The 22,302-nt window shown below is 37.9% G+C and overlaps 1 protein-coding gene across 2 annotated transcripts in view; it reads right to left on the reverse strand.

The window, feature by feature from the left end:
• Window positions 1-22,302, reverse strand: part of ptprea (protein tyrosine phosphatase receptor type Ea) — a 94,399-nt gene that overhangs the window by 33,403 nt on the left and 38,694 nt on the right. For both annotated transcript variants that reach the window (XM_053639000.1, XM_053639001.1), the window contains exons 2-3: window positions 21,360-21,546; window positions 153-221 (exon numbers count right to left, since the gene is read on the reverse strand). In XM_053639000.1, coding sequence (XP_053494975.1) covers window positions 153-216 — 64 coding nt within the window. In that variant the 5' untranslated portion in view covers window positions 217-221; window positions 21,360-21,546. The remainder of the gene's footprint in view (window positions 1-152; window positions 222-21,359; window positions 21,547-22,302) is intronic.

Raw genomic sequence — 22,302 nt, forward strand, 5'->3', positions numbered from 1 at the left:
AATAACATAGCCTGGGATTTTGCTTTAAACAAAGATTGACCTTCTATGAGTGTAGTTTTGGTTAATTAATGTAGAAGAAATACATGCATAACATAAATAGTTTACTTATTTACTTAACATTTACTTATTAATAATTTATTTTTTAAACTTACCAGTAGTGTTTCCAGTTGTCTGAGTGGTGGGTGTCGTTGTTACCAAAAGCAAAACTAGGACCATTATGGCTTGAGAGAGCGAGAGAGAGAGAGAGAGAGAGAGAGAGAGAGAGAGAGAGAGAGAGAATAAAAGAGAGAGGATATAAAATCAATGAATAAAGCAATCTCTGATAGATATGGGTGTAATAGTGCAAATGCACCACTAGATGGCGAGCATGTCAAAATAATTCAGTAGAAAACGCTGCCTCTGCAAAGCAAGTATTAATAATAAAAATAATGTAACAATATAAACATCATTGGCTAATTGACAAATGTAAGTAATCATTTGTTATTTGATTTTGCTAGCACTGAATTTTATGTAAGCCATATTTTTCAAGCCATTAAATAATAGTAATAATAATTAAGAGTCATTTATTTCCCATAACTTCTAATCCAATTCAGAGTGAATCCAGACCCTGTCACAAGGTAAGCCTACACCCAGGATGAGACGCCATCTGCCAGAGGGCATCAAACATCCATCGGATTGCCAACCCCTGCACTGCCACTGTGCCACGCCAGACTTAATAAGGTCTGTGACATTTCTAACCTGTCTGCCTGCACTTCTATCTGGGTCACAAATTGTTCAATGTGTTGTACTATCTGATTAAAATGTGTGAGGAGTGAAGCTGCTTATTGTCCAGGTCCCTTCCCCACATGCTGTCTCTGTGTTATCCTCTCAGCCTCCGTAAGCAGGGAGAGACAAGGCCTCTGGACGGGATGTCAGTCCATCACAGGGCACCATGCACACTCACACTCACACACTCATTCACACCTTGGGGCAATTTAGCAAATCCAATCCACCTACCAGCATATTTTTAGGAGGTGAGAGGCATGACACCTACATCAGTTCTTGAGTTCTTGACAAATGACTGAAAATATATGATTATGTACATTTTATTAAGGCTTATTCCAACAGACATGGGCTGTCTTAAAGGGCTGGGTGAAGCATAGATTTCTGATGACATACAGTAAGGAGTGTTTTGTTTCAAAGTCATCCTCTTCTCATAACTCAGAGTGCATATAATGTGTCTGTAGGTTTGTGTCGTTTGTTAGGAAAGGCTCACGTAGCCCTATGGACACTGCCATAATTAGGCCCACAACGCAAACAATTTTATCACAGCAAGTGAGAACAATCACATTTAGCTTGTATTTCCTATTATAAGATATATAAATCAAATGTAATATTATTCAAATTATTTCTCAACATGTGTATTCATTTCAAGCTTTAAATTATCTATAGGCAGATAATTTTGCTTCTTTCTAGAAATAAATGCTATCACTCATTTTTTTTTGCACACTTAAGTGGTAATAAATTACGTGACTTTACTTCCACTTTTGTCTTTTTTAAGCACATAATAAAAACAACAAATCATTGTTCCAGAAAGTGAACAGTATTATGGACACACGCAAGTCTGCCTGCAAAATAAGGATCCCATTAAAAGTCAGATGACACATGTATCCTGTATATATACACACCTCACGGGCAAGTGAAACGACCCTATTCACAGCCAGCACCCAAGTAACAAGCCTAATGCCTGGATAATGAGCAGTGATTAGTGATGAGCAGAAACAGACTGTTTCATCTCTGTGGAATGTCAGTGCTGTCAGTAAGTCTGTCCTCTCGCTCCTCCACCAAGCCTCTAGTAATGAGCTATAAGCTTTAGGCCATTAACACACACCGTACACTCCTCCTTTCTATGTGAGAGTCAATACTGCATCTCATGGCTATTAATAAGCCTGCTGTCTCACCCACTGTGATTGACTGATGGGGGATTTCTAATGAGAACAGAGTCTGTGGAAACAGGAGCAATACCCCTATTCATTACACATTACACACACACACACGTCAAGATTCAATTTGATTTTGATTCAGGTCACCGAGAGACAACAAAACAATTCATTATGCGTCTTAATACAGGCATATTAATAACAAATGTGTGCAACACATTTTCAAAACAGAATATTTCAAGAGAATCCCAAAGAATCTAAAAATCAATATTTGCAGTATTTGCCCCAGTTTCCCATAATCCCCCTATTCGTCAGCTTTTACCCTGACAAGCTGCCACAAGACCCTTAAACCCCACTGAATCACAGGCGCCATTTCCTTCAAGGCTGGGATACACAAGGAAGCGTATTATAGTACAGTTAGTACAGTATAAGTGTATGTGTGTATATATCTACATGAAACAGATATAATATTTCCTGTTTAATTACTTCACAGAGATCTTGAAGTTTCACTTTAATCCCATTGGACCTGAAGTCATGAAGTGCCTGTGTGGCTTTTTGCCAGCATGCCACAGGGGATCGTGGACGTAACTAGGCCATGTTAGTAATTCACGATTACCCAAAGTGGAGTATAGACAATGGAGCTGCGGATGATTGTGTAGAAATGATTTATTATAAGAACTGCGCTGCCATTTTTGTTTTCCACCTTCAGTGTATTTGCTGCTCTGATGTTTAATCAACACTGTTTCCTCATTTCCTTCCTTTAAGAAATGAATGAGGCTTTTTTCATTAGCCATGTCCTTCGGTCTAATGTTGCACTGGCTTGACTGTGGGGGTCATTTCAGAAAGACATTGTTGTAAATAGGTCATGGGATAAGCTTGTGCGTGGGCTTCTCTTGATGGGAAAGACGCTCACAAACTGCCTCGGGTAAGGCACTGGAGAACGCACTTTTAGCCATTATGTCCCCGATTGCTCTTATTCATCTGAGGGAGAGGGAGACAGTGTGTAAAGTGTGTGCGTGAGAGAGAACGAAAATATATATCTGTACACTGCCTGTCCAAAGTATGTAATAACACAACATATCAAAGTGTAGATAATATTTATTAACCCCCCATGCTGGCTGTGAGATAAACTGGAATTGCATCAACACTCATCAACCTCATTCCCTCGACTAAAACTACACATGCCTTATGAGTAACCTTTAAAGGAAAAAGTACAAAGCAAGCATAATCTGCGTCACTCGCCACTGAACACTTTGATATAATCACCAGAGAGTGAAGGTCAACCATATAAAAATGTAATTTACCTCAACTTTATAAAGACTATTGTGCAGAACTTCACAGCAAAAAAGTCCTTGTCTGTTTGTTATATGACACAGCCCGTGTTGTTTTCACTCCACATGTGTTTACATTTGGGGCACTTGTAGCTAACAGAAGTTTATTTTGTTGCTTATGTATGGAATTTTTTTTTTTTAAATTACTGTTATAGGAAAATAAAACAAGTATAAGTAGTGGCAAAGAATGTTTATAATAATTTGAATAATGTTTATAATAATTTGAATAATGTTTATAATAATTTGCATGATGTACACTACAGTATATGGCCAAAAGCTTGTGAACAAAAGTATTGAACATCCCATTCCAGATTTAGTCCCCGCTTTGCTGTTATAAAAACCTCCACTCTTCTGGGAAGGCTTTCTAATAGATACAAGAGACACAAGAGACACATTAGTGAGGTCAGGCACTGATGATGTGTGAGGAGGTATGGGGTGCAGTCAGAGTTCCAGTTCATCCCAAAGGTGTTCAGTGGGGTTGAGGTCAGGGCTCTGTGCAGGAGACTCGAGTTCTTCTACTCCAAACTTGGCAAACCATGTCTTCATAGAGCTTGCTTTGTCCACAGAGGCACTGTCATGCTGGAACAGCTCTGGGCCTCTTAGTTCCAGTGAAGGGAAATTATAATGCTAAGCATACAAAGACATTCTATACATTTCCGGTGTCCACAAACTTTTGGTCATATAGTGTATTTTCTTACTCCATAGTAAGAAAGCACTGAAATTAAACTCCTCTCTCCAACAAATGAATAAAGGTTGTGAGTCATAAGCTGTGTAAACAATAAAGCCTGACCTGCAGGAAAACAAAATAAACCTACAGTATAGAAAACTTAGCTTTACAGGGTTCAGAAATCATAGCCACATATGCTGCAGTTTTAAAATAGAAATGTATTCGACAAATAAACCAGTTGCCTTTGTAGATTTTTGCCAGATTTTCTCTCACTATTGTGGGATTGACAAGTGTGTTTGCATCAGATAGATCAGCACAAAGATGTGTTTTGACATCATGTCACAAATCCCCCCTTTGTGTCATGGTTCCCATGGCAACAAGCCATGTGCTCATGTTTGTTTTGGTCCTGTCTTGAACTCCAACTTCCTTGGAACAGTGTGGCCTCTTTCCTCTCCATGTACTGTATTTCTCAGACATTTCCTTGGTGTGCTTGCAGTTGAGGAAGATTTCAGAACTGAGTGAGAGTGTATTGGGACGGATTGTATCCTGTCTCAGGCGTGTGCTACTTTGGATAAAATTGTCCGCTAATATATAAATGCAAACGTGTGTACGAATGAGAGAGAGTCATGGAAAGTGTGGGCTGAGAACGGTGTTAGTGATAACAAAGAGCCATATTGTACAGTGTTTCCTCCAGAAATGCAGAAGTGTGTATATGGTACAGTACAATACATGCCTCATTAAACTCTTAAAGTCATAAGAGGTTAGTGTGTGATTAAGGAAGTGTGTCATTTGAAAGAAAATACCCTTTTTTACAAAGTAGAACTGAGCTGACCGCCTGTAGGATTTCGACATACAACTGAAATATGCCTCTGGATGCTCTGCTGCAATATTTCAAAGCAGGCTTCTAGCTTTTACTGTCCATCTGCTGCTGCATCAGCAAACACACGAAAGACAAAGGAAGAAGAAGAACGTAGCTCATGTGTCTCGTCTCAAACAAGCACAAGATCTCATCAAACTTATATAATAATATATTTTTTTATTTCTTATATAACAAAATTAACTTTTTATTTATTAAAAAAATAGTGCATATATGTACAATATACCCTGTATGTTATATTATATATATATATATATATATATATATATATATATATATATATATATATATATATATTTACTTTTTACAATATTAAACATTAAGCTACTTTTAATCCGTTTGTTGCAGCATATTGTGAAAAGCATATTGTGACATTTATGATGATAATTTATCACAATTTTGATATTATATTGTCATATTGCCTAGCCCTGCACACACTTTATAGCATTCAGTGCTTTACTCACTCAGTGCTTTAATCACTATGTGTTTCATGTCTATAATTAGGGATTTTGTTGCAGAAATCTCACACTGACTCAAATTAAAAGATGATGAATAAGAAGCCAGCGGTTTGTGTGTGTGTGTGTGAGTGTGTGCATGTGTCTCACAGCAAGCAATGACAGCATAAAAAATTTCTCTCCTTGCTTTGTTCTTTGCTTCACCAAGGCAAATAATCTGCAGCAGACCCAATGGGCTGTGGCAGATTTAAGGGGGTTTTCCAAACAGCCCCAGCGCTCTGGTTGTCCTGGTTACGTCAGGCTGCAGGGGAAGCTGGGAAACGGGAGGATTCTGGTCTGGCGGGAGGTAAACCTCTGGCCTGGAGAGATGTCTCACAGTAATAACTACACTCCTCAGTGACATAGGCAGCGAGGCATTCATTAAAGAGGCCCCACATCAGGGCAACAGAACAGAGCCTCTTTTTTTAGCTTCCTTTTTTTGTCTTTCTCTCACATTCCTTGTCTCTCTCTTTCACTCTCAATATTTTTGTCTGTGATACTCTGAAGCAGTTTCAGTATTTTTTTTTTCTCTTTAATGTGTTGCTCAGAATAGTCTGACTCTTCTGTCTTTTCTCTTCTTCTATCTAAGACTTCTATCTAAAAGGTTCTTTATATTCAGACAAGGATATGATTTTTTCTACATTCTTATTCATTTCTATTACTCTTTGGGGAATATGGCAGAACATCATATCGAAATGCATTCACAGTACATAATACTGTATCACAATATAAAGGCAACATTTCAAAACATCTCTTTGATAAACGTGTGGCGGTCTGGGAAAACTCTTCACGTGTTTATCTTTTGCACATATCTCAATCACAAGTGAAATTCTACCATTTTAAACTCTGATTACTTTCAAAAGTAAATTGAAAACTGCAGTTAAAGATTTCATTCTGACTGTGGAGCAGGTGTATCACAGACGTTCGGACAGCCGGAATCTTATTGCAGACTGAATTGATTCACTGTGGCACATAGCTGTCCAGTAACTTGATCAAAGCCTGACATTCACTCGGTAAGGAAATCACACTTAGCGAGCAAGGTTTTAGACACTGTTAGGTGGTGAACTGGCTCCATGATTGTTGCAGGCAGGCACAAAGGCAATATTAGAAAAATAAAATAATTTCCACAACATTTTGGTGAAATATATTTATGCTTCCATAAAGTTGAGGTATCAAAGTATATTATAGGCGAGAAAAAAAAAAAAAAAAAACAATTTTGGCCAAAACTCAGTGTGTCATGCGTTTTGTGTATTTGCCAGAATTCCTCCACAGTGACCGCCACACATATGTTAAACATGTATTTGTATATTTTACAAAAGTCATTACAAAAATATATTGTATCATCTACTCAGACATAAGTCCTATAAGTCCTATAAGTTGTGAGGTATGGCCTCCATGGATCAGAGTTGTTTGTTCAACACATCCCACAGATGCTCGCTTAGATTGAGATCACCTTGAACTTTTTGTCATGTTCCTTTGTCATGTTCCACAGCTGTGATACACTATGTTCTGACACCTTTCTATCATAGCCAGCGTTAACGTTTTCAGCAATTTGTACTACAGTAGCTCTTCTGTGGGATCGGACCAGACGGGCTAGTTTTCACTCTCCATGCGCATCAGTGTGCACCCTGCCGTTGGTTCGCTGGTTGTCCTTCCTCACCGAGAACACCTCACAAGACCTGCGGTTTTGGAGATACTCTGACTTAGTCATCTAGCCATCACACTCTGGCCCTTGTCACTCAGATCCGTACGCTTGCCCATTTTTCCTGCTTTCAACACATCAACTTTGAGAACTGACTGTTCACTTCCTGCCTACTATATCCCACCTCTTGGCAAGTGCTATTGTAACTCGAATGTTATTCACTTCACCTGTCAGTGGTTTTAATTTTATGGCTGATCTGTGTATAATTTTGTATCCAGAGTCAAAAAAGAGGTTACCCAAATCAGTATGAACCCCAACTGAATACATTTGAAAATTTGGAGCTTTGTATGCAACTTCTGCTTTAGGGGTGCTTTGACACGTAGAACACACAGTGAAAAATAGATTTTAGCATGTCGTTAGCGAGAAGCCACTCTGTATACAGTGAATACTGTAGTTAACATTGTAACGACCAACAGCAATGATACCCACAATATTCTCAGAAAACCTTTATTCGATGCTATTTATTACAATATCCATATCATATCAACACAACACTACTTTATATAGTGCGCAGCTTAAATTGATAACAATAATATTTCTTAAATAATTAAATGGGTGTACTTTTAAAGTAACTATAAAAAGTCTTATTTTATTCTATAATCAGATCCTATTAAACTTGTCTGAGATAGCATTAGTAGTCGGAAAAATGATTCATTCTGAGATGCATGGTGATTTCCCAAAACTTTTACAAAAGGCACATTTTATTTAAAAATGTCAACAGTACTAAACATATCTAATGAAAACTAAACAGTTTAAGAAAAATTAAAGCTAGCATTTTATAAGCGCATCTTATAAAGATGTCAAAATCATGATCAAATCAAATGTGAGATGTCTAGAGTGTCACGCCACATCATAGTGTGACTTAATGCTCCTGAGAGATGGGGCTCATTTGGTGTATATATAATGTAACTAATTCATCCACTCATTAACGCATATTTGAAAAATTATACAGCAGATTTCCGTATCAAATTAGACCCATATGTCCATTTCATTCATTACTGACCCCTTAAAGAGTCAGACAGCCTTTTTACTGGACCATGTGGCATACACACATGCACGCACAAGCATTTATTTAGAATTTAAATTACTGTTGCTAACTATTGCTGTGGAATGTGCAGTCAGGTTTTAGTATTGTGGGCTTTTTTTTTTTCCTTTTTTTTTCCTTTTTTTTTTTGAGGTACCAAGGTTAGGTACCAGTTCTGCTTTCTGTTACTATTATGGGCATCAGTATTCATTTTCAGTATGTAGTCGTTTCTTCTGCTGCTGTCTTTGGCTTTCTAATGTTAGCAAATCATCTCCTTCCACAGAGCACTCCAGCTCTCTACGGTAATCAATCAGGATCCCTCTCTCTCCTGTGAGTACTCAGGCTCGACTGTTATAAGTGACCTTGGGGTCTGCAGAGACGCCATTTCTCGTCTCTTCATGGAGCTTGTGCGCAGAGGAAGGAACTAGCAACACCAACATACAGCATACATGTCATGTTGAGTCACACATATGGAGGAAGTTAAGAAAGCAGTGTGAAAATACTAAATGGTTTTGATGCCTGCTCTTGTAAAGAGTATGAAAAAGGTTTGATATTAGTCACACAACAGCTACAAGCACAGACCTTATAGGCCGTACCTACTAACATTTTGCTACATAGTATATCATATTTTGGCTTTAAGAATGGTTGCGATTTAAGAAATTAAAATAAATAAACAAACAAACAAGATTTTAACGCCTCATTGCTTGTTTAAGAGAATTTTTTTTTTCTCTCAAAGAGCAAAATGCCCCTGAGGAGATTAATGAATTTATTCATGATGTTATTAATTACAGACCTCGTAACTTTTCACCAAGGTTAAATAATGCACAAAGCTACAGAGTCAGCATGTTCAAAAAGACACATGTAATAAAATGTTTCCAAAACGGTTTTATGTTAAATGACCAGCAAAGCTTTTTGCCATCACATGATTATGAATTTACTGAAAGGGATTGAAAGTCTTGGAAACAGAACATAGCACAAAGTCTACAGTGTGCGCTAGTTGGCTAATTAGTTAGCTAGCTTAAACACAAACTCGTTTTAGGCTAAAGGGATCTGTGCTACTTTGCCAAAGGATGATGCTAATAATGAGTCTTTATTGATCACATATACATATGCACAGTGAAATTATTTTCTTCGCATACCCCAGCATGTCAGGAGACTGGGGTTAGAGCGCAGGGTCAACCATGATACAGCACTCCTGGAGCAGAGAGAGTTAATGGCCTTGCTCAAGGGGCCAACAGAGGCAGCTTGGCAGTGCTGGGGCTTGGACCCCCGACCTTCCGATCAGTAACCACCAAGCCACCACTGCTAATGAGCCGTCATTAACTATCTAGCTAGCTAAAACAGTGTAGAAAACAAACCTCCAGTCTCTATTGATGTGTGCTGTGTATTTCATAATCTGATCCAATTTGAATTCTCTTACTAGTTAATATTATGGATTTCATTCTTCTATGAGAACATATAAACTTGGTATGTGAAATATTGATTCCACCCTGATCATGATTCATGTCCGAATTAAACATGTAAAACAGTTAGTAAGTGGTGCTGCTGTGTGCCATTACAGAAGCAGTTTACATATAAACACTTCAGACAGCAAATAACAACAGCTTTGGACACTGCTTTCAACTCGATCATTTTACGATTATCACACGCTTTGTTAAATAACAACACTTTTCTTAATCTGGATATTATTCAGTTTAGATCATGTGGTGCGTCGACTATACAAGTCCCTGCTAAAATTGCTAGTCTAGAAACAATAATATTAGTATATTAAAGGAAAGATATCGTTTACATTATAGCCGGAACTACTGTCCGAGTCATGTTGTTATAGAAGTTCTCAATTGAGAACGTCAACTGGCGTAATTCATATAATTATTCTTTGTAAACCAACAGTCCAACAGTTTATCCTATTACAGGCAGATGAATATTTAATGTGTTAACTGGAATCATAAATCTGGGTCAGATGTTTTATTCGTGTTTTCTGTATAACATTGTTGTGGTATATCAGTAGGTCACTCGTGCTGCTGCAGGAAAAAGGTGAGTCACCATTCAGACTAACACACCACTACAAAAGCAAACATACTAACAGGTTGCTGGGCCACCATTAAAATGATGCCACTATCAGAAAAACACAAACGCTTCTGTATTCACTACTCTGAAATGACACAAGCAGAAAATTGCAGAGTGAAAAATAATCACTACAGCGATTATGACACCCAGGCTGTGTAAAACGTCAGCTAGGTAAATTGCTTTAGCAAGCGAGAGAGCTGTTTGTGCTGCGGAACCAACCAAGCGTGTTATTAATGAGTAAATATTTACTAAAATGTCTGGTTTGCACTTGCTGACACCAGGCAAACATCGACCTCAACCGTTCGCTTGTGTGTGATGTGTGGAGGAAGAAAGTTCATCTTTAGAGTAACACCGTAAAGGAAATAAACACATGGTGATCGCAGCTGGAGATGAGGTTCTAACTCAGTGTAATTACTATGCATGTGTGATTGCATGTTTGTGTGTGTAGGAAGGCTAAATTTCTGAGGTCTGTGCCTGGGAGAGAGCGAGAGAGAGAGAGAGAGAGAGAGAGAGAGAGAGAGAGAGACAGTCTATGTGTGTGTGTGGTGCACCCAGATGTTATATCTCAAAGAAATCCGGCCTAATCTGCAGATTTGCACACATTTATGCAAAAAAAAAAAAAAAAAGCTTCAGCAAAGCAAGCCCCCCCTGCAGACAGACTCAACAGCTGAACTCCTCTGCTTCAGTCCTTATAATTCAGGTACGTGCTAATCCATTCTGTACCATCATCATGTTCAATCCTGCTATTGCAGTACAGGGTGATGTATTAAAAATACCATCATTTTGAAATGATTTAAAACTCTGTGTTACTCTTGCTATTTTTGACCATTTGCATTGTTTGCATTCACCAAATGTATCATCCTTTTACATACTGTAAATCAGCTTACAAGGGTGGATTCATGCTAACCATTTTTCCCAAGAGAAATCCCTTGGAATCTGTTTGTCTCAAAATGCAGTACTCAAAGAAATACACGATTTGACAGTAGTAATAACTGCACTTGAGAGAACCATGTGACTACAGAGGAATGAAGGCGTGTGATGATTTTCTTGTCAGCTTACACCGATCAGCCATAACATTAAAACCACTGACAGCTGAAGGGAATAACACTGATTATATTGTTACAATAGCACCTGTCAAAGGGTGGGATATATTATCAATAGTATTATCAATACTGCATTGGCTCCCAGTAAAATCTCGCATTAACTATAAAATACTTTTATTAACCTATAAAGCACTAAATGGTCTCGCACCACAATATCTAAGCGACCTTTTGGTTTTATATAATCCGCCACGCCTACTTAGATCAAAAGATGCAGGCTATTTGACGGTACCTCGAATAGTGAAGGCTACAGCAGGGGGAATATCTTTCTCTTATAGAGCCCCACAGTTATGGAACAGTCTTCCTATTAGTGTTCGGGACTCAGACACAGTCTCAGTGTTTAAGTCTAGGCTTAAAACGTATTTGTTTACTCAAGCCTACCCTGACTAGATTCTGTTCTACTACTTCGCAGTCATAATTATCTTTTTTCTCCCTCTCTCCTTTCGCCGAGCCCCACACGAATTTATGGAGATACTAGAGATCCAGATCCTTTCTGCCTCTGGATGGAGCTCAAATCTTCTTTAATTCCAGACTGCTGGGACTACGGCTGCTCCTAAGGCCATACAGACTTCATATAAATCCATAATGAACTTTTTCACACTAACTGTTGTTACCCAGATGAGGATGGGTTCCCTTCTGAGTCTGGTTCCTCTCAAGGTTTCTTCCTCTTAAAACATCTTAGGGAGTTTTTCCTTGCCACCGTCGCCACTCAGTGGCTTGCTCAGTTGGGATAAATTCGCACCTTTAATATCTGTATACCATGTTGATATTTCTGTAAAGCTGCTTTGAGACAATGTCTATTGTAAAAAGCGCTATACAAATAAAATTAAATTGAATTGAATATATTAGGCAGCAAGTGAACAATCCGTTTCTCGTGGCTGAGGTGTTGGAAGCAGGAGAAATGGGCAAGCATAAGGATATGAGCGACTTTGACAAGGGCCAAATTGTGAAAGATGACGGGGTCAGAGCGTCTCCAAAATTTGTGGGGTGTTCCTGGTATGCAGTGGTTAGTACCCACCAAAAGTGGTGCAAGAGAGATGGAACAATGGGAAGAGGGCAAGTCTGTGGAGGCAGTGTAATGCCTGGACAATGTTCTGCTGGGAATCCTTGGGTCCTGTCATTCATGTGGATGTTACTTTGACACACACCACCTACCTAAACATTGTTGCAGACCAAATTCACCCCTTCATGGCAACGGTATTCCCTAATGGCAGTGGCTTCTTTGAGCAGGATAAAGTGCCCTGCAACACTGCAGAAATTGTTCAGGAATGGTTTGAGTAGCATGACAGAGTTCAAGTTGTTGACTTGGCTTCCAAAGTCCCAAGATCACAATCTGATCGAGTATCTGTAGGATGTGTTGGACAAACAAGTCCGATCCATAGAGGTCCCACCTCGCAACTTACAGGACTTAAAGAATCTGCTGCTAACATCTTGGTGCCAGATACCGCAGCAAACCTTCAGAGGTCTTGTGGAGTCCATGCCTCAATGGGTCAGAGCTGTTTTGGTGGCACAAGGGGGACCTACACTATACAATTAGGCAGGTAGTTTTAATATTAAAGCTTATTGGTGTATGTTTGCACAATGTGTGAAAAAAGAGGTAAAAGAAAATGTTTTTTAAATCAGATTTGCATTTGATACAGTTTGTGCAAAGGAACAAAATTGTAAAGTGCCGTGGGGGGGGGGGGATTTTTGTTCCCAATTTTGTTAATTAATTGCATTTATTTGACTGCATCCTGCGATTATAATCTACTATACAGAGTTTGCAGCATTCAGTACAATGTTAGTGGAGTTTTTAACTCAAATTTGATTAACACCACCCTTTCAATCTATTCAGAGTGTACTTTTTCAAATTCATGGCCTCCCAACCAGCAGAGGTCACTATTACTCAAATACTGAGTACACACAACTGCATACACCTCGACTGATTCTGTCTCTAATCGCCCACGCTATTTAAACCCAATGGCTGTACAGTATAACCTCATTGGCTTTTGAATATGTGCACGATCATGTAAAAGCCATGTTATTGAATATGACCACATAAAACTGTATTTAATATAACCTCAGTACTAATAAGCCAACACTTTCAAGGCCATGTGGCTTTCATTTGTGTTGTGTATTCCTGACTTTTGAGCTTTTGTTGTTTGATATTGGTTTCAGATTCTGTCTTTTGGTTTGTATTCACAGCTAATAGAGAAAGTTATCTGATTGAGCAGTCAAGCATTTACCAGGCTCTAAGAATTAACACATATGCCATAATAACGATTTGCTTGTTGACACGATGTTCCCAATTAGTGATTTAGTGTGTTAATGTTCATACATCAGACAACATAAATGTTGCAGTCAAATTGTTGGAATAAAATTGAAAAAGTATTTTTAGAAACCCATAGAAAACGTGAGAGGTTGAACAGTCTTAGAACCGAAAGCATTGAATGTAACATTCAGGAAACCGAAAAAATTCAGAATACTGCAGCATTCACAAAACCGAAACATTAACAAACCATCCCTTTAAGATTGTTAGCGATGTTATTGGCTGTCACCCCTGATGTTTTGTATTTCTGGCATTAAGAGGTATTCCTGAGTAATTGGCTTAATAAACTATATTTGTAAACATGTTGGACCCACCTATACTCTATACTCTCTGGTCTAGTCTCATCACAGCCACTTGATGATTACATAATGTAATTTTCATTTAGATTTTCTATTTGTTGAAGTAATGCCATCTGATCCTGATATTACTGGTTACAAGAGCAAAAAAAAAAAAAAAACCTTCTTCTGAGATTGGATTTTAGTCAAGTCCAAAAAGCAGCTCTTCATAGTCAGAATAAATTGTCACATGGTTTCCATCGTGTTAAGAGTTGTTACCTGATTATTTTGATTTCCAAGCCTATAGTAGTAAAGCAGATTTTTTTTTCCACTCAGTGTAGCCAACCACACTTAACTGTCAAAGTGTTAAAATTGTAAAAACTACTAGAAAGCAGTTCTCAAACACTGAGACTGTGCAGGGTGTTAGTCAGGATACCTTCTCACGTTCCCTTTTTACTTGAATTTAAATGGCATCCGAGGAATAAGATTTCACTTTAGCTGGAAATGAGATCAGATTCCTAAAAGTGAGCATTATGGGACAGACTCGCTCCTCTTACTTCATGATCAAAGTAGGAAATATTATCCAGAGGATGGGAACAGTGTGGGGACAGACAAGATGAAAGGGAGGGGAGGAGAAAAGTGGGACAGGGGATAAAGTAGGGATGAAGGTAAAAAAAAAAAAGTTAAAATTCCAAGTAATAGGATCATCCAGACGTATCACTGAACTGGAACGAGTGCTTGAGTTTCACAGCAAAAGAATTCAAAGTAATTTTTTGGCAGAATTTTTTTTTTTTTTTTTTTTTTAAACAGTATTGGATACTCATTAGAAGATAATCAAATACAAAAAAATCAAGGTTTGGTTTATTGTTAGTGTGTTAGTGCAAGCCAAATGTAAAAAAAATATATTTATATATTAAAATCATATCAAGGTTTTAATATAAGAATGTTTACAAAACTAAAATTTTTGTTTAAAAATATGCCACAAATTTTGATTTGTACTTTTATTGCTTTTTTTTTTTAACATTTGATTTCTGTCATTTATATTTTTTCATTTTTTATTCTCTATAAACATTTTCATGGGACAACAGAGAAGACTGGAGTTGTGGTGATATAATATCGATAGAATTATAAATTATGTTACAATACACTTTTATAAGATATCATAGATATCTTTATTAAATATTGTATTTTTTTATTTAATCCTAAAAAAATTTAAATGTTCATTTTTTGACAGATTTTTATTTTTTGCTCCTTTCAGTGGTAAATATATATATTTTTAAAATTTAATAAAATGTTATTTTTAAATAAAAAAAAATATGTAAATTAATTTTATAGACATTTAGTATTGAACAATATTGCTGGGAGTGATATCATTTATTATTTATGATTGCATATCAAAAATATTGTGTAAACCATGCATTCTCTGCCAACATCTGTTCTCACCACTGTACATTGTCACTGCTGTTTTATTTTGTCACAGTTGCACTGTGGGATTGTTGAACTTTCTTGTTGTTTGTGGTCATTGTAGAGGTAACTCACAAGTGTTACAGTATAACATGATGCTGGACCACACAAACAGACACAAACGCCAAAAACACGTTGGCTCATGCGCCCAGGACCAGAATGTGCCAGTCATTATGTATCATTTTCACAAATAAACACCGGCGAGTTCCAGAACTGTGGAATTCCATAAATGAATCTTGGATCTCTGTGGGAGGAAAGACCCGCTTTCTCCAAACAATAGAAATACCAATGAAATATGCAACTGCACCCATCAGCCGAGCGGCCTGAATAAAGCCATTCACACATTACAGCGTAAACTCGTCAGTGTTGGCTGGACAGGACTGCACAACAAATACACGATAGAAGTGTTGAATCTTCCAAGCCTCGGAACAGTTTCATTAAAATCAGTTCAAAAGTAGGACAACGTCATAAATCCTTCAGATTCCAAGGCACAGCTCTTTGTTTCACTCTACTTACTGAATAACATGCTGTAAAATGGATAACTAAATAATAAGCAGAAGGTTTAACAAATTAGCATGTGCCCTTACACAGATCAGCCATAACATTAAAAGCACTGACAGGTGAAGTGAATAACACTGATTATCTCGTTACAATGGCACCTGACAAGTGGAGGGATATAGTAGGCAGCAAGTGATTTGTCAGTTCTAGAAAAAATGGGCCAGCGTAAGGATCTGAGCGACGTTGACCAGGACCAAATTTTGATGGCTTCAGGAAATGGTTTGCAGAACATGAGAAAGAGTTCAAGGTGTGGTGTTGACTTGGCCTCCAAATTCCCCAGATCTCAATCCGATCGAGCATCTGTGGGATCTGCTGGACAAACAATTCCGATCCATAGAGGACCCACCTCACAACTTACAAGACTTTAAAGATCTGCTGCTAAAGTCTTGGTGCCAGATGCCACAGCACACCTTCTGAGGCCTTGTGGAGTCCATGCATCGACGGGTCAGAGCTGTTTTGGTACACAATATTAGGCAGGTGTTGAACTCTCAAATCAGAAGGTGTTGATTAATTTTCTGTTACAGCATGGCTCTGACAGTAGTTCTGGCTGTAAATAGGCTTATATTAATGCCCTAGATCTAATATGTTATTGTATCGATTTTTGTTTGTTTGTTTGTTTGTTATTGTATCGATAGTAACAGATCATTCACTTGTATGACGGCTGCGTCTCATAATCTGAGGCTTAAGATTAAACACATTAAAAACACGTGGTGTTGTTTAACAAAGGAAAGCACATAACTGTTGATATGGTGAAGTTTATTTAAGTTTATTTATGGAAGGAGTTTCAGGTGTCAGCTTTGTGTAAGTAAGTAAGTTTCCCGACACAGCAGAGTCTTCAGGACTGACGACTTTGAGCTTTCTGGTCTTTCAGTCACATGATAATATAAGTCACATGATTAGATTGTAAGCGATAGCAGGAACTCACAGATGGTCCATAACATTAAGTTTAACTATAAGCGGTTATAAAGTGCAGTGTGTCGTTCCTTGATCAATTAAAAATTAGAATTGTTGGCAAATTGCTGTTGTATATGAGGAATAAAACACTTCGGGCATGCTGTTATAGAAAATTAATCCACTTTGGGGATTAATTAATGACTTTTTTTTTTTACTTAAAGTATTTACTGCAAGTATCGCATAATTATAATGATCAATATATCCAAAGACCATGTTTCCGATGGTTTGAGGCTTCTTTATATGTGCATGATCACTGATGCACTGAATAAGAGTGCACAAACATTTATTTTTATATAGCAGAAATATAAGTTTAGCTGTGTGTGTGTGTGTGTGTGTGTGTGTGTGTGTGTGTGTGTGTGTGTGTGCGTGTTTTTCTGCAGTGTAAGCACATGCTGTCCTGCATCTGGTGTTTGATAAAGGCAGTTTCCTTTCCTGAGTTGCCAGCCTTCCTGTTCCACTCTAACAGGGAAATCACACACACACACACACACACACACACACACACACTTTTCCAGTCATCAAGTTCACACACACAAACAAACGTATTTTTCCACCTAAGACACTGAAGATTAATTTATTTGCTCTAGCACTGAAGCTTCAAATCCATCAGAATGACATGGCATCTCTTTTTTTCCTCCGTGCAACTACCTCATTCACATAATAGAATAGACAGACCCACATGCACACTCACAAATCGTGTGTGTATAGATGCAAATGGATAAAATATTCCCGGTAGCACTATGTAATCCTTAGCACATACCTTTTTTTTTGAAGAATAATGCATCATAAAAGTAACAGTGAGAATAGCGTCACATAGTTAAAGGAACATCTGCACCAGGCTGCATCCTCACTGTGCATTGTAAGTGGAGCAGCGGTGATAACTGAGAACAATGGTGTTATTTAAAGCCCTGAGAAACCATGCACACAGCCACCTCCATATCTCCAATGGTGAAAAAAAGCAAGAGAGTCACCAAATAAAACTCCAGCTGTGGTTAAACACAGGCCACTGGCAGGTGTAGAACTGTGGCGCGAACAAATGAATAAGCAAACAAGAGAACTTTTCTCAAATTCAAATTGTGAGTGAAGTGTGTTTGTTGTGTCTTTAACTGATGCAGATGGAGAGCTGTGACCAGAAATGTAAAAAAGTTCTGAATGTAGAAGCAGATTCACGTCTATAGCTAAAATGTCCTGTTGAATGAGCACCATTTTGAACCTTTAGATAATAACTCCAGTCCTGGGGACCTCCTGCCCTGCATGGTGTGAAGTTTTCCCTACATACAACAAACCTAGTCCATGTCATTAAGCCCTAAATAACCTAATTAACTGATCAGTTTAGAATTGGGTATGTCACTGTAAAGAAAATTTTTTTATTGAGAACTCATTTTTCCATTGTTACTGTATTGTTTAAAGACCTTTTCTTTTTTTTCTTTTTTTTTTTCATTTAGTACTGCCCTTCAGAAGCGATATAAGATATTTACATGCTTCCCCAGAAGACAAAATAATAACAATTTACACTGATCAGACTGTTCAAAAGTTTACACCCCCCTGGCCCTTAATGTATCGTGTTGCCTTCTTGAGAATCGATGAATGTTTGCATCTTTTGTAACAGTTGTGTATAAATCCCTCAGTTATCTTCAGTGTGAAAAGATGGATCTCAACATCATATAGCCACTGTGTAAATATGCAGAAAATGTTGCAAAACTCTCACAAAACATAAAAACAATCCTTGATCATCCAGATAACGACACACCATATTAAGAATCAAGCGTATGTAAACTTTTGAACCGGGTCATTTGTATAAATTCAGTTATTATTGTGTCTTTTAGACTATATGTAAACATCTGTTATGTGAAATAGCTTATTCAGAGCAGTATACATTTTTAAAAATGCTCTTTTTAATAATTCCTCTCATTTTATTTATTTATTTTTAATTATTAACATTTTGCAGATTCGGCAAGGCGTACGTAAACGTATGACTCAACTGTATGTACTGTAGATGTACAGAAAGATGAATAGAGAAAGATGTAGATCTAGCATTATGTCAACAAATTCAAACCATACACCGTCTATAGAGTCAACATAGGTTACGCTACAGAGAGCAGAATTTATTATAGCGTATACCAAGGCTCGCTTCATAGGTCAGATCAATTTCATTGTCATCTATACACTATGCACTCAATTCATTCATTCATCCTCTGTATCAGTTTCTCCTGGTCACAGTCAATCTGTAGCCTAACCTGGCAACACTGGGAGCAAGACGGAGAATTCACCAGGGACACCAGGCCATAGCAGAGCCACATGCACACATACTTTCTCACACTCATTCACATCTAGGGGCAATTTAGGACTGCCAATCTGCCTAGCTGCCTGTTTTTGGACAGTCACAGGAAATCAAAAGAACCTGCAGGAAACCCATGCAAACACGCCGAGAGCATGCACAGACAGTAATGGGGTGAAAATATTACTATTTAAGTGCAAATTGTTTGGCATGCAGGAAACCGATAGGTTTGCGGCCTTTCCAATATAATTTAACTCCAAGTTCAATTAAATCTACCTTTGCAACATTAGATAACTCGCTCTGTTAGTCCATATTAACTCAGTTTGTGCACAACAATGCCTGTAACTATATTGTACATGCTAAATATGCAGAACGGCAGCATTAGGATGAATTAAGCTGTGCAATGTATTTATTCCCGAACACAAACTGCTTTTCACATCAGTCCAAAATGATGTATTGATTTTTCCAGCGGATAAAACGTCATGTTTTCGAACTGGCAATCTGCTTTGTCTGTGCTTTGCTCAGTTACATTTTTACTTCTTTTGGATACAGACAGAAATAAAACTTTGATGGCCGTTTGTCATGTTTCTCTTGAGTTCAGAGCTAAAACAAAAGTGTGAAATTGTGAGCTGACTCCAGTTCTTTCACAGGCCACAGAATTGCAAAGCATCTTTCACATCAGTGTCTAGTTTCCTTTTTTGAATGTATGTGTGCATGAAAAACTATGGTAGCTGACCACAACCTTGTTGTACTTATCACTCTCACACTCACTCACTCACACGCACACACACACACACACACACACACACACTAATTCAATAGTTTCCTCTGGGTTCATGTTCATGGTGCAGTGAGATGGACTCAAAAATATGCAATTCCCCTTAACAGCTAGTTTTCACCATTTTTAAATATACTGTCATAAATACACTATTGCTAAAAAAAAAAAAAAATGAGGTTAATATTCACTAATGAAATACACTATATAGCCAAAAGTTTGTGCTCACCTGAACATCACACCCATATGTGTTCTTGTTGAACATCCCATTCCAGATTTATTCCCACTTTGATGTTATAATAAGCTCCACTCTTCTCAGAAGGCTTTCAACTAGACATTTAGCCACCAGAGCATTATTGAGGTCAGGCACTTATGTCGGGTGAGGAGGCCTGGGGTCATGGGTGTAGATTTGGTTTGAACATTGTGGGGGATTGAAGTGTGAATGGGTATGCTTCCCGATATTTAAAAAAAAAAAAAAAAAAAAAAAACATTAAGGGAAAAAAAGCTTTGTTATCGCTGCAGTGTCATTACATAATTTCCCTCTGCTTATCTATCTTTCTATCTATCTACCCATCCATTCATCCATCCATCCATCTGTCCAATCTATCTATCTATCGTCCACAAACATTTACGATCAAATGATTTCTTCATTAAAACAAATTACACAGGGCATAATAACAGTCCAAATGAATGCACACTGTAACTGATGAAAACTTATACACATCATTTAGTGTGAACAACCTTGTTGTTGAGAATAATGGGAGCTATTATTATAAATAACATTTAGACAACATAACACAAGGCTGTGTTTCACTAACTTGTTATATTGATAGTTGTGGCTAAATTGCTAGATTACACCACATTATCCTACCTCCCTCTGAGTATGTTTTTTTTTTTTTTTTTTTTTTTTTTTACTGTCCCTCTCTGACCAGCAATGCAAAATAGTCTGCTGGGCAGCGCTTTTCTTCATCTTCAAAGCTACCTGTGCTCTCACAAACGGTAGTAATTTGAGTGTTGTGTTGTGAGGCAATAGTTGGGCGATACCAACTTTATTATGACAAATTCACAATCGATTCGGGTGACCAATAATTATTATAAAATTGTTAAAATATATTACTTCTACATATGTTTCAGTTGATTATAATATAAATATTGGGTTGTATTTGCTATTTCTGATTATTTGGGGGGTTACGGCCCCCATCCCCCTGGAAACTATGCCTCTGCCTGGTGTCAGTGGGTTTGAGGTCAGGGCTCTGTGCAGGCCACTTGAGTTCTTCTACTCCAACCTTGACAAACCATGTCTTCCTGGAGCTTGCTTTGTGCACAGGAGCACTGTCATGCTGGAACATGTTTGGGCCTTTTAGTTTCAGTGAAGGGAAATTGTAATGCCACAGCATACAAAGACATTCTTGACAATTCTGTGCTTCCAACATTATGGACAGCAGTTTGGGCAAGAACCATATATGGGTGTGATGGGCAGGTGTCCATAAACTTTTGGTCATACAGTGTACAAATGAAGAAGCCACCAAGTCTTCAGTGACACTAGATAATGGCATAGGACTGTACCTGATAGAGTGGAGATTTAGCCAGTGCGTTCAGCTGTCCATTGTAGCTGGGGTTCTGCTGGAAGAGACCAGCTGTCACATCTTTTCTTTGGCTCTTCCCCTCTCCAGTCTGTGCTTGTTTTCCACTTTTCCTTCTTTTCTTAGTCTGTCCTTTCTTAGTTTCCTGAACAGATGAGGCACAGCAGCACCTGGGACAGACAGAGGCAGGACAGATATTAATCTGAGTGAGCATTACTTAATAATTGATTCAATAGTTTGAAGTTTGTAGCTAATAAGCAATACCAACAAGCAATGGAAAAAAAGGAGAACAAAAATGATGTGCATACATACACAAAACTATAATAAACACAGACAGGTGAGAGTTTTGTGCATTAGAGTTACCAGTTTCACATCAACCACAATGACTTTGACGCCCATTTCCATTATCTCCATATATAGAATGCAGTACTCTTGGTATTCTCATGACCATCAGAGCAGGCGGTGACCTAGTAAACGCGTGTGTGGTTAGAATGAAAATGTTGTCACGAAATGTGTTTAAGTGTCCAATCAGACTGACAGTCCCCATCCCCTTTAAAAACTGAGTGCCAGTGATTATTTTTATTATCAAATTAAGTTTTACATAAATATTTCAAATTAATGTAATTAGTGTAATATTCAAAACACTGATGCTTACATTCAAAGGAAAAAAAAAAAAAAAAAAAACAGACCCCCATCTACCTGAAGGCATCAATCCCTGCTCTGCACCATATTCCCATCGAGCCACTAGCAAGATGTGACTTTACCCATCATCCCTCAAGCTACAAGAAAGACATGCGTGAAGATTTTTCTCTGTACTGGCAACGAAGTCGTGGAATGAACTTCCCTTGGTTGTTATGTTCTGTATTCAAATAAAAAATGAAGTCCTACTTCTTCACCAAACACTGACAAATTCTTTCTGTACTGAC

Source organism: Ictalurus furcatus, chromosome 13 (assembly GCF_023375685.1).
Source record: "Ictalurus furcatus strain D&B chromosome 13, Billie_1.0, whole genome shotgun sequence".
Lineage (NCBI taxonomy): Eukaryota > Metazoa > Chordata > Actinopteri > Siluriformes > Ictaluridae > Ictalurus > Ictalurus furcatus.